This window comes from Pecten maximus, chromosome 9 (genome assembly GCF_902652985.1).
Source record: "Pecten maximus chromosome 9, xPecMax1.1, whole genome shotgun sequence".
NCBI classification, from domain to species: Eukaryota; Metazoa; Mollusca; class Bivalvia; order Pectinida; family Pectinidae; genus Pecten; species Pecten maximus.
The window spans coordinates 32,527,657-32,541,236 of record NC_047023.1 but is presented as its reverse complement, the minus strand read 5'-3'; the positions used below and the strand labels follow the sequence as shown (position 1 = coordinate 32,541,236).

At 34.0% G+C, this 13,580-nt stretch overlaps 1 protein-coding gene across 2 annotated transcripts in view; it reads left to right on the top strand.

Annotated features, from left to right (window-relative positions):
- Positions 1-13,580, top strand: part of LOC117334479 (ras-like protein family member 12) — a 48,210-nt gene that overhangs the window by 32,376 nt on the left and 2,254 nt on the right. The window contains exons 2-4 of one of the 2 annotated variants that reach the window (XM_033894133.1): positions 8,890-8,946; positions 10,120-10,193; positions 11,185-11,372. In XM_033894133.1, the coding sequence (XP_033750024.1) occupies positions 8,890-8,946; positions 10,120-10,193; positions 11,185-11,372 (319 nt within the window). Of the gene's footprint in view, positions 1-8,889; positions 8,947-9,593; positions 9,619-10,119; positions 10,194-11,184; positions 11,373-13,580 lie in introns of those variants that run through there. The other variant, XM_033894134.1, reaches the window with a different exon arrangement.

Sequence of the window (13,580 nt, the reverse complement as noted above, 5' to 3'; positions counted from 1 at the left end):
CCTCGTTACAGTGTCAATCTTATAAAAAATAGTCTTCTAATTTCCCAAATTCTACGGACCTAAAATGGCCATAGCTGTTGATGAGACGTTAACAATACAGAACCAAAAAGTCCAATCGTCTACGATTCTCTACTATACCCTGCAATACATGCACAATCTAATCATGATCATATTTGCTATAATGGCACCTATTTTCACGTTGGCATTTTAACGAGGATGCTGATAATATTGAAAATTACTCCATGTATCTGTGAATCTAAACTTTCTTGCCCTGTGATTTAGGGGAAAAGTGAGTATCACTTGATATAAGTCTAGTCATTTCCATGCTAACAATTAGAATACCTAAACCTAAAAAGAGAATAGGAATACGTGTACATATTTCACGGTAATAAATCATAAGTTTGACTATAATTCATAAGTTCGATTATAAGTTCGTCTGTACGTGATCTTTACAGAATGAAAAAAATAGCGACCTATAGAGGGAATTTCATAGTGATTTAGCGATACACATCCTCGGTGCTCCAGAGGTTACGTTCACCATCGCTCTCTACACTCCAGGAATTAGACTGGCCACCCGCTGCTACATTTTTGTAAAGAATTACACGGCTAAATTATAATACTAGATTATCTTCCCCTGGTTTGAAATATAAAATCAGAGTTAGACATACCCTAGATATCAAAATAGTAAAGCTGAAACATATTTATAATTTTAATATTCTAGCGACATGGGCCAGTCTACTCAGCTAGCATGGCAAAATTGAAGTAAGTGCCATATTGCGGATACAAATTGGTTTGAAGAAAACGACATTGTCGCTATACCGTTATATTAAGAGGCATTAATAACCCCAGTTGATGCTCCTCTGTGATCAATTAGTCAGGGTTTCCCTTGATACCAATTAAACAAAAAGTTATGTGCCTTCGATTATATCATGACAAATACCAGGGGTGGAGAGAACGAAATTGAACGTAACCACAGAATGTCGCGACGAATATCGAGGATCCCAGATACAACTTGTAGGTTCTTAAACCACTCCTCGGATGTGTTTTGCCAGTAGATATATTTTAAAAGAAATGACACATTTACACTGTTTTTCAATCTTATTTTAGGAAACACATTAGTTAGCGGCTGACAAACGTAGTAAAACTCACGGCCAGCCTGAGATGTTTAACCCAATATCTTTAAAGAGGTGAATAACGTGTTAGTTATCTATCCCATAATATTTATCAGCCGTAAATGATATCACGGTTTATCTAGTGATACCCGCAGGTGAAGAGTATCAATTTGTCATGATGAATGTACAAAATAAAACCAAAATAGAATAGTGCATATTTTAAACAAAGAATGTGTTAATCATACCAGTAAATCTTCATTATAAATCTATTATTCAAGGGGGTTCGTAGGGAGGGGAACGGGTGCACCTACTATTCAGTTTAACCTGAATCATATCATACTATATAATGCAATCGTACATACATTTCAAATTCTAACCATTCCGGACACAAAATCCGTTCGGTAATCGGAATTCAGAGGGATCGGCGTCTGAAAGTTGTTTATTACTATAATAAGAAAGGTCATTTAGGTACATCGCCATTTCGATCGGTATCAAGAGGTGATTGGTTTTGAGAACGACCGGTTGTGACAAGTTGCACTGCACGTATAAAATAACTTAGGAAAATATGACCGGTCAACCTTAAACTACATTGGCATAATTAAAGTTGAATCCCTGACAAAGGTTATAACCAGTTCATTTAACTTGCTTAGAATCCCAACTACTTAATGTAATTCTTCTGTTGTACACGTAATTCGTCTAAATGATGTATGTCTCTAGCTGTATGCCTCTTGCTTTAGAGAGAGAGAGAGAAAAAAAACACCATGACCTTGAAAAATCATCCATATAGCAATTATTCGGAATAACATATGCGTACAAAAAATCTATGAGACGCCAAACAAAAGAAATCACAGCAGGTAAGAGGACGGTAAGTGTGACGACAACTTGATTGTATACGATTATTCGCCGTTAGGTTTCTTATTCAAACCAGATTCTAATTATTAATTAAAATTGATATATAGAACGTTCATTATACAGTAAATTTTCAATTTCAAATTCGCATTGAGTCATGGATGAAATACATGCTAATGTATCAAAATACGGACCAGTTAATAGTTCACCCTTATCTCTCGTATTTACACAGAGATCATATCAACCCTTTCGGAAGTCTACAACTGGTTCTCGTATCTGATACATTATGATAAAGGCCGAGGACCCCCGTCGTCTTTTAGGAGAGACCTTCAGCTAAAATAGTCTCGATTTATGTTCTCCCATTTTCAGAAACATTAATCTTGCAGTGTGGAGAGAGATTCCGGCACATTTCTGTCCAGGAATACACGGGAAACTTTAGCGATAGTGAAAGATAGGGAAGAGAACGTGGCATTCCGTTGTTATACCGGAACTTGTAACATAAACACAAATCTAGTCGGCATTGCTTGCTAGTCTCGTTATATCAGTTTATTACTTTTACAGATACGAGAAGAGTTTCCTGATTATATGACAAACCCCTTTTTGAAAACAAAATATTAAAAAGCATTGTGCAACCAATCTCATCAAAATTAAATTTTGATCTAAGCTCCCGTTTCGACGTAGCGGATTGTTGTTTACAAAACGGGATCGCAGATCAAGATTTGATTTTAATTAGAATGCTGCGCAACTAAACAGATGCAATGTTAAATGCAGGATCTAGCCCGAAGCTGGAATATCTAGACTATCTCGTATAAAGGAAGTGACTGAGGTTAATATTCTTGTTTATATTCTACCACATCTAATCATTTTATTGTTATTACTTGTCTAGAATATCTCAAAGTATTTTGCCAATAAATCCGCTGGTTAAAGAAGCACTATCTTTAAATAAACATTTGCATGATACCAATTATTGCTGGTATACCTTCATAAGTGATGCTACACGAACTTATCAAATAAATGATTTCAAAAAGGCTTGTATGTCCTTATAGCACAATAAAAAGTAAAACTAAGAAAGTAATTAAGGATTCAGTCCTAAGACACGCATAGTTATTTACTGATAAAATTATATCTCTTAATGAAGATAATAAACTATGTATAAGACAATGAAACAGGAATTTCGCACTTAAGACTGTAAAGTTTGTAATGTTATTGAAAACGAAATCCACTCTTTTATGTAAATATCCTTTATATGATCAAATTAGAGAAATGTGTCTGGATAAAATGAAATTAGATGTGTCAGAAGATGAAAATTTTGTTACCATTTTGTCATGTTTTAACTGTGGGGTCAAACAAAGAACTTGTCTATTCGTAAAACAGTCATTAGGACTGAGAGGAGTGACAGTATAATCTGATACCCTACTATTGTTGAACCGTTATGTATTTTTGTATATCATCATATTACTTATGTAATTAGAATTGTGTAATCAGCATTTGGATTAAAGTGAAAACGAATTGTATTGCTGCTTTGTGAATTTTCGCAAAACCTTTAATAAGATTAATAGAACAAAATTATGGTTTATGCTATCAAACCTTGAAAAAGACGAAGATCATAGACGTTGTAAAGCTCATATATTCTCACGTTAAATCTAGGATAATGATCTGATTTATCCCCTTAATATAAGTTGGATTATTACAGGGTGAAATTTTGCCACCGATATTTTTCTCTGTATATAAATGATTTTGAATAATATTTCATACAGAACTGCAAGGGTAGTCATGATTGTATTGCTATATGGTGATGATTTAGTACTAATTTCTCAAACTACTGAAGGCCTCCAAGGTATCCTTGATAAATAATAAAAGTATTGAACTGTAGATGCTGAATAAACCCTAGAGTTGTAGTCGTTGTTTCTTTCAAATGTGAAAGATTACGCAATGATAAAAATCAGTATCGCAACGGAAATAAAGACAGTATTTACAAAGGACATACCTGTTAAATAAAGTATTACACAGGAAATAAAACCAGTATTACTAAGGAAGTAAAAACAGTATTACAAAGGAAATAAAACCAGTATTACAAAGGGGATAAAAACAGTATTACAAAGGGGATAAAAACAGTATTACAAAGGAAATAAAACCAGTATTACAAAGGAAATAAAACCAGTATTACAAAGGAAATAAAACCAGTATTACAAAGGGGATAAAAACAGTATTACAAAGGGGATAAAAACAGTATCACAAAGGGGATAAAAACAGTATTATAAAGGGGATAAAAACAGTATTACAAAGGAAATAAAACCAGTATTACAAAGGGGATGAAAACAGTATTACAAAGGGGATAAAAACAGTATCACAAAGGGGATAAAAACAGTATTACAAAGGAAATAAAACCAGTATTACAAAGGAAATAAAACCAGTATTACAAAGGAAATAAAACCAGTATTACAAAGGGGATAAAAACAGTATTACAAAGGAAATAAAACCAGTATTATAAAGGAAATAAAACCAGTATTACAAAGGAAATAAAACCAGTATTACAAAGGGGATCAAAACAGTATTATAAAGGGGTTAAAAACAGTATTACAAAGGAAATAAAAACAGTATTACAAAGGAAATAAAACCAGTATTACAAAGAAGATAAAAACAGTATTACAAAGGGGATAAAACCAGTATTACAAAGGGGATAAAACAGTATTACAAAGGAAATAAAACCAGTATTACAAAGGGGATAAAAACAGTATTACAAAGGGGATAAAAACAGTATTATAAAGGGGATAAAACCAGTATTACAAAGGGGATAAAAACAGTATTACAAAGGGGATAAAAACAGTATTAAAAAGGAGGTAAAAACAGTATTACAAAGGAAATAAAACCAGTATTACAAAGAGGTAAAACAGTATTACAAAGGGGATAAAAACAGTATTACAAAGGAAATAAAACCAGTATTACAAAGAGGTAAAACAGTATTACAAAGGGGATAAAAACAGTATTACAAAGGGGATAAAAAACAGTATTACAAAGGGGATAAAAAACAGTATTACAAAGGGGATAAAAACAGTATTACAAAGGAAATAAAACCAGTATTACAAAGGGGATAAAAACAGTATTACAAAGAAGATAAAAACAGTATTACAAAGAAGATAAAAACAGTATTACAAAGGGGATAAAAACAGTATTACAAAGGGGATAAAAACAGTATTACAAAGGGGATAAAAACAGTATTACAAAGGGGATAAAAACAGTATTTCAAAGGGGATAAAAACAGTATTACAAAGGGGATAAAAACAGTATTTCAAAGGGGATAAAAACAGTATTTCAAAGGGGATAAAAACAGTATTACAAAGGAAATAAAACCAGTATTACAAAGGGGATAAAAACAGTATTACAAAGGGGATAAAAACAGTATTACAAAGGGGATAAAAACAGTATTACAAAGGAAATAAAACCAGTATTACAAAGGGGATAAAAACAGTATTACAAAGGGGATAAAAACAGTATTACAAATGGGGTAAAAACAGTATTACAAAGGAAGTAAAAACAGTATTACAAAGGATGTAAAAACAGTATTACAAAGGGGTAAAAACGGTATTACAAAGGAAGTAAAAACAGTATTACAAAGGAGGTAAAAACAGTATTACAAAGGAAGTAAAACAGTATTACAAAGGAGGTAAAAACAGTATTACAAAGGAAGTAAAACAGTATTACAAAGGAGGTAAAAACAGTATTACAAAGGAGGTAAAAAACAGTATTACAAAGGGGGCTAAAACAGTATTACAAAGAGATAAACATATTAAAGGATAAAAACAGTATTACAAAGGAGGTTAAAACATTACAAAGGGGATAAAAACAGTATTACAAAGGAAGTAAAAACAGTATTACAAAGGGAATAAAACAGTATTACAAAGGAAGTAAAAACAGTATTACAAAGGGTAAAAACAGTATTACAAAGGAGGTAAAAACAGTATTACAAAGGGGATAAAAACAGTATTACAAAGGAGGTAAAAACAGTATTACAAAGGGGGTAAAAACAGTATTACAAAGAAGATAAAAACAGTATTACAAAGGAAATAAAAACAGTATTACAAAGGGGATAAAAACAGTATTACAAAGGGGATAAAAACAGTATTACAAAGGGGATAAAAACAGTATTACAAAGGGGATAAAAACAGTATCACAAAGGGGATAAAAACAGTATTACAAAGGAGGTAAAACAGTATTACAAAGGGGATAAAAACAGTATTACAAAGGGGATAAAAACATTATTACAAAGGAAGTGAAAACAGTATTACAAAGGGGATAAAAACAGTATTACAAAGGGGATAAAAACAGTATTACAAAGGAAATAAAAACAGTATTACAAAGGAAATAAAACCAGTATTACAAAGGGGATAAAAACAGTATTACAAAGGAAATAAAAACAGTATTACAAAAGAAATAAAACCAGTATTACAAAGAAGATAAAAACAGTATTACAAAGGAGGTAAAACAGTATTACAAAGGAAATAAAACCAGTATTACAAATGGGGTAAGAACAGTATTACAAAGGAGGTAAAAACATTATTACAAAGGAAGTGAAAACAGTATTACAAAGAAGATAAAAACAGTATAACAAAGGAAATAAAACCAGTATTACAAAGGGGGTAAAAACAGTATTACAAAGGGGATAAAAACAGTATTACAAAGGAGGTAAAAACATTATCACAAAGGAAATAAAAACAGTATTACAAAGGGGATAAAAACAGTATTACAAAGGGGATAAAAACAGTATTATAAAGGAGCTAAAAACAGTATTACAAAGGAGGTAAAAACAGTATTACAAAGGAAATAAAACCAGTATTACAAAGGGGATAAAACAGTATTACAAAGGAAATAAAAACAGTATTACAAAGAAGATAAAAACAGTATTACAAAGGAAGTAAAAACAGTATAACAAAGGAAGTAAAAACAGTATTACAAATGGCAATAGAATCAGGAAATTATAATAATATAGAGTGCATTATGTACGTAGATATTGTAAACAGTGTAACTCCCCATCTGAAGAAAAGGACGCATTTCATTTCTATGATTTGTTTTAAATTTCAGTAGCTCAGGAAAAAGCCACCTGTATTCAAAATTGTTCAATTATTAAGTGTGAAAAATGGTAAAGAGGTATGTCTATTAGGAAAACCCATCTAAGAGAGCAAACAAAGGATAGCAAAGTGGAACAGCACTGCTTCCATTCTCTAAAACATGAAACCTATAATATGCATACTCGATCATTAATTAGTGTAATCACACGGTTACAACTATTAACACAACTGATTATACAGGTGGAAAACATTGTCATACGTGTAACTATACAACAAAATATACAGGTGTAAAGCATTGTCATACGTGTAACGCATACAACTACTATCAGTATACAGGTGTGAACCATTGTCCAATCTAATTAAAATTAGACTTGTTATTTCCGTTCCTCTACGATACACTGCAATACAAGATTGAAGCATTGCCATACGTGTTATCCATACAACAAAGTATACAGGTGTAAATCATTGTCATACGTGTAACTATAGAACAAAGTATACAGGTGTAAATCATTGTCATACGTATTATCCATACAACAAAGTATACAGGTGTAAATCATTGTCATTCGTGTTATCCATACAACAAAGTATACAGGTGGAAAGCATTGTCATACGTGTTACTCATTATTAATAATACATCTGTATTTTTTTACAATAAAACATTAAGTACACATGTGGAACAGACATTTACACGTGTAACTCATATCAGCATATGTAACATACAGCTCTGTACATGTAACACACGTTTACACGAGTAAATAGCCCAGCTTATTTTGTTCATGTGTAACATGAAAACTGTACGTGTAACACACAGCTACATACGTAAAAAGCATCCAAGGTCGGTGATACCGGAGTGCTGGCAACCTTTGCAGCCGTAACGCTTCTCTAGAGATAGTTTTGAGATATTACTTACGTAACTTAAAGTCTATGCCAAACATACCTACAAGGACAAAGAAACATTCGTTCACAAACATAATGAAAAACAAGAAAGTGTCTGTGCCATTCCTTCGAATATGATGTTATCGCATACGTGCGTGTAGGAAGCATGTAAGGGATAGCAGTTGAGCCTATTACATAGCTGTACAGTTACAGCTCCCTGTATATCTCTCAATTACAGTCATATTGATGATAAATATAATTTGACGTTAACCGTTCGATACGGTTCAGATTGTTTTTTTTCTTTTTAAATATTTTCACAACTTTCAAATTGACAAAGGTTTCTTGGGACATATATACATGTATATTTTTCCAAATAATTGAAGGTATTAGATATAATGTTATCGGAATGTACGATCAAAGCATATTTACCTTTCGGGCTTTGTTATGTGTACTATTACCATGTCAGAAATGGTAAACAGTTTCTTTCAGAGGCTTAAAAATGTGTTTGCCAATGTTATTTGGACTATCTTAGTGTGTTTAGATTATTCTGAGACATATTTAGGGGGTTATATGAACATTCGGTAAAAATAAAACCCGTATAGCTCCAAGAGAGGGTTTTCCTTTTTGTCGAATATTGATGTAGCCCGTCTAAAATATCTGTATTACAATGGGGCTAACTAAACACACTACGATATGACCACCTAGACTGTAACATGTATGTCTATATCGCCAATGTCAACTGACATTTCTGGGATATCGTAATGTTTGCGTCCTAAGTTGATTCCTCGTTGAATGAAGCGAGGGAAGAAAGGTCAAAATGACGCTGTTCAGTGACCTTATCAATGCACTTTGTCTTGTACTGGCCAAACAGGGAGTTGACGGTTCTGGCTTTGTGTTTCCATGCCATCCTGTATTTAAACATCTACCCTGTTGTGGTATTTTGTCTCGTTTGACAGTTTCTTGACTCTTGTTTCTCTCCTTTGTAGCTCTAACAGTGAAGTACATAACACGGCGGTTCATCATGGAGTATGACCCCAACATTGGTAAGTACAGAACACGACGGTTCATCATGGAGTATGACCCCAACATTGGTAAGTACAGAACACGACGGTTCATCATGGAGTATGACCCCAACATTGGTAAGTACAGAACACGAAGGTTCATCGTGGAGTATGACTCCAACATTGGTAAGTACAGAACACGACGGTTCATCATGGAGTATGACCCCAACATTGGTAAGTACAGAACACGACGGTTCATCATGGAGTATGACCCCAATATTGGTAAGTACAGAACACGACGGTTCATCATGGAGTATGACCCCAACATCGGTAAGTACAGAACACGACGGTTCATCATGGAGTATGACCCCAACATCGGTAAGTACAGAACACGACGGTTCATCGTGGAGTATGACCCCAACATTGGTAAGTACAGAACACGACGGTCCATCATGGAGTATGATCCCAACATTGGTAAGTACAGAACACGACGGTCCATCATGGAGTATGACCCCAACATTGGTAAGTACAGAACACGACGGTTCATCATGGAGTATGACCCCAACATCGGTAAGTACAGAACACGACGGTTCATCATGGAGTATGACCCCAACATCGGTAAGTACAGAACACGACGGTTCATCATGGAGTATGACCCCAACATCGGTAAGTACAGAACACAACGGTCCATCATGGAGTATGACCCCAACATTGGTAAGTATATCAACTTATTATTTCCTCTATTTCCATTGAAACTCTTCTTCAGCAAGGACTTTATAAAAGCTTATAAACTAAACATTGTAATGAACAATCGAAAAATTATCATGGTGCACATGTTATATGTTAGCTAGACGTCATTCAGATATATATGTATATATATATTCAAGTCAACTTTCGTGGTGCCTTTTTGTGCTTTGTCACTACGAAAATAATGTCGTGCATTTCACACAGCACCAAGTTAAATTACACAATGCTTTATCGAAATAATTAAACGCCTAATGCATATAAAAATATCATGAATAACTCGCTAGATTATGGCTAAGAAAGGAGATTTCTTTTCGTCTTGTGATGGCACAAATTCGCTTCCTCGGATGGAAAAACGAAAAAAAAAACCAATAAACAAAAAAACAAAAACAAAAACAAACAAACAAGTAAAAAATGTGTTGATAGCCACCATAATAATCGTTTGAACCTATGGCACCGTTGTTGTTACAGAGGACACCTATACAAAGCATGAAGACATAGACGGAACAGAAATGTGTATTCACGTCATGGATACCTACGATAAAGTGAGTAAAACGTCTTGTCAATACTTTGTCTAATGTCCAAATTACATAAATATTAAACGTGAAATGTTTGATCAGCTGTTACACCATCAGCCTGTACGCCTAAACTTGATATTGTGTGGAAATAATGAATTATCTAAAGATGACAGTGCGTTTGTTTTTAAAACAGTTCAATTTTTTATTCGCCTAAGTGACCGTTTCTAAGAAAACCAACAATCGTGTGAACAAGTACATCTATATGTTGTTGTTTTTCAATCCTACCTAGGTCATTCTTAAATTCTACAATTTGTTGATATTGATATTGTGATTGGTTCATATATTGTACATCGTTTACAGTTTATAATAAACCTATTATGCATGGCATATGAATAAGAAACCTATAAAGTTCAGAAGTGACCCGATGAAGGATTTAAGGAATGTGTTTGTGAACAATGGATAAGTGACGTGTATTGGATGTGTTGCTAGAATGTGTCATGCATTAGTTTTTAATTAGTTTTGATTAAGTTTAATTTAACTATATAACAAAAGTGAGGCAGAATCAATGGGGCGTGAACGAAGATAAAGGTCTTAAATTTAGTCGCCTCTAAAGATCACTTACCTGCAGGACAGCCTAACAACGTATACATATTATAAGACCGTGTGTTCTAAGATGGAAAGTGCCTTCTGTTCCATTCATTCCACTCTTAATGTAAATATTCGTCAAAAACAGCTGATGCCAAGCTCTCAGATTAAAACACGGGCACTGACAGCGAAAATAAAAGGACACTATATATATATGATAACAATTTCGCAGTATACTCGTACATGAGAATCGTTAATAACTTGTAAAACCACATACAATGTATATACTTAAGAAACTTAATTTTGGAAAAATACGTTATGGTATCTCAGCCATATTCATTATTGGAATGATGGCGTAAACATTTGGAGTAAAATCAATATCTCCTCATGAATGGTACCTCATGAACGATTTGGTTGTTTGTTTTGCCGCCAGGAAGACAGCGACCCCTTGCGGTATCTACGATGGGCAGACGGCTTCATGGTGGTGTACGGGATCACAAGCCGACAGAGTTTTGATAAAGCGCGGGAATATTTAGAGAGTGTCACACAATACCTCAAAGCCAACTCCAAAGATTCGCCTGTGGCCCTGGTTGGAAATAAAATAGATCTCGAACGATATCGGTATGTATGACGAAAGTTGTAAAGTTTGAAATATGACGAATGTGACCTGACTGATACTTTTATCTTTTTAATGTAAACGATATAAAAACACAGTGAGTACTGACATAAAATCGAGAAAACGAGAGCAAAACATATTAAGGAAACATAGATTAACATGAAGATGGTTATAAAAACATAGATTAACATGAATATGGTTGAAAAGGTATAAAGATGATAAGACCAGTGTTGGGCGAGCGTCTTCTGCATTACGGCAGCACCCGTGACGTAAATTTGAGTCAAATCTAGTAAATGTCACGTTCTCAAAATGAGAACCGGATTGGTGACAACAGAGCAACCTGACATACGATTTCATACACGCTACAGCATGACAGCTGATCGACGTTTATCGACAATTTTTATCAGAACACAAATACGCAGAAGGTGTCGGTTTGAGGATGCTGAGTAATGTATAACATTAGTAAATAACCATAACACTAAAAATCCAGTAATTATGCACATTCTAAAAATTAAACTAAAATCGGAGGTATCGCTTTTTATACATCGATATCCCGGCCGATATTTACAAGTTTTTATTGTATGATGACTGAATATTTAGTGTTGTTGTTATTAACTGATGTCGTACATTACTCAAAATTCGGAAAATCGAGCCCTGTAAATTAAAATGTATGCAGTGTTCGGAACATTGACGAAATAGTAGTGATAACGGCAATTATTTCGGTCAGAATGTTCAAGTTTTTGCATCGTTATTTTTAATTGTTCATTTATAAAACAGTTATACATATGTACATGTATTGAATAGTTACACATTAATAGTCTCGATTGTGTAGTTAATGATACGGAAATGGGCTACTCGGCCATGTTTCCTTTCTCCTTCTCGAATGCTACATCAAATACCAACCGAACCTGTATAATGTCCTATCCCTCCCCATCTTCTAATCCAAGGGCTACAAATTCATTTAGTTATCTCGTGCAAAGGTCGAACGTGAAGTAACCCTTGGAATATCGAGGATAGTGTTGTCTGGTGTAAGCTTTTTGTATATATCGTCCTACTTTATAGTAATTTTGATTCTGTGAAATAGTTTAATATTTAGGCTCTAAATGAACACCGCAAAAATGAATGATCTGGCTAAATTTAGACATTTTACTTAAATATTTACCAAACACTTTTAGGCCGCATCCAGCTATAGTAGCAAGCGAAAATGTCGTCCTAGCTGTGGAGTTTGTCATAGGAATTCGGCATCAAAATGTGTACACGTATTAAATTATGATACACTTAAAGGGGCATTCCTTCGTTTGAATAAAGTTTAGGTCGACAAAATTAAACTTACTGGAAACTACGTATTTTTTCCAAGTAGTAAATGTTATAATCTTTACATTAATATGGCAGTTTTACTCTCAAGATGAACAAAAGTTCTTCGAGTATTAAGTCCTGAAAATTCGTAATTCAACCCGAAGTATCACTAATTACCGCAAAGACATACGGTATATATACACTACACCTTTTCCCTGTACAGTTCGGCGTTAATTGCATTACATATAGGCACAGACAGTCATATAATCATCGTTCGGACATAGATTTCATCAATAGAAACTGTACATGTTTATGAAGTCCGGACGAAGGCATGCCCCTTTAATACGGGATGTTGAACTGGGGATTTGTGACAAGTCCCTGTGATAGTTACCGTTAAGTTGTAGTGTATTTGTTTATATCTATCTATCCCCACTTGATTGCTGACGAACGTCTCTGTAGTGGAGGATGTGTTTGAATGTTCTGAAACAGATGTCTGATCTATCTGTGGTAGGTCGGCCACGCCCAAACTACCCCACACATGTACTTATAGATTTATTGATAAAACACGTTTTATTTCCGATTGTTTGGAATAGCAAAGTTCCGGCGGTCTGGTACAAGAGTAAAAAATTATGTATTTCCATAGTGACGATCCGAGGCACAAATTTTTGATTCTATAGTCGTATATGTTCGGTTGGAAAGTTGTGCAAAGACTAATGTCTACCCCCCTACATTGTATCCATCTAGTATTTCCCATCCATCTACAGCGGTGCATTTCTTTATTTTTTTTTCGAATGCAATACATTACAAGGACCAAATGGGTCAAATGACGTCCTCATGCAGTGACGTTTATTTCGAGTTTTTAACGAATTAAGCCTCCCCTTCCTTTGTGATATACTGTTATAATACTGTATTTATTT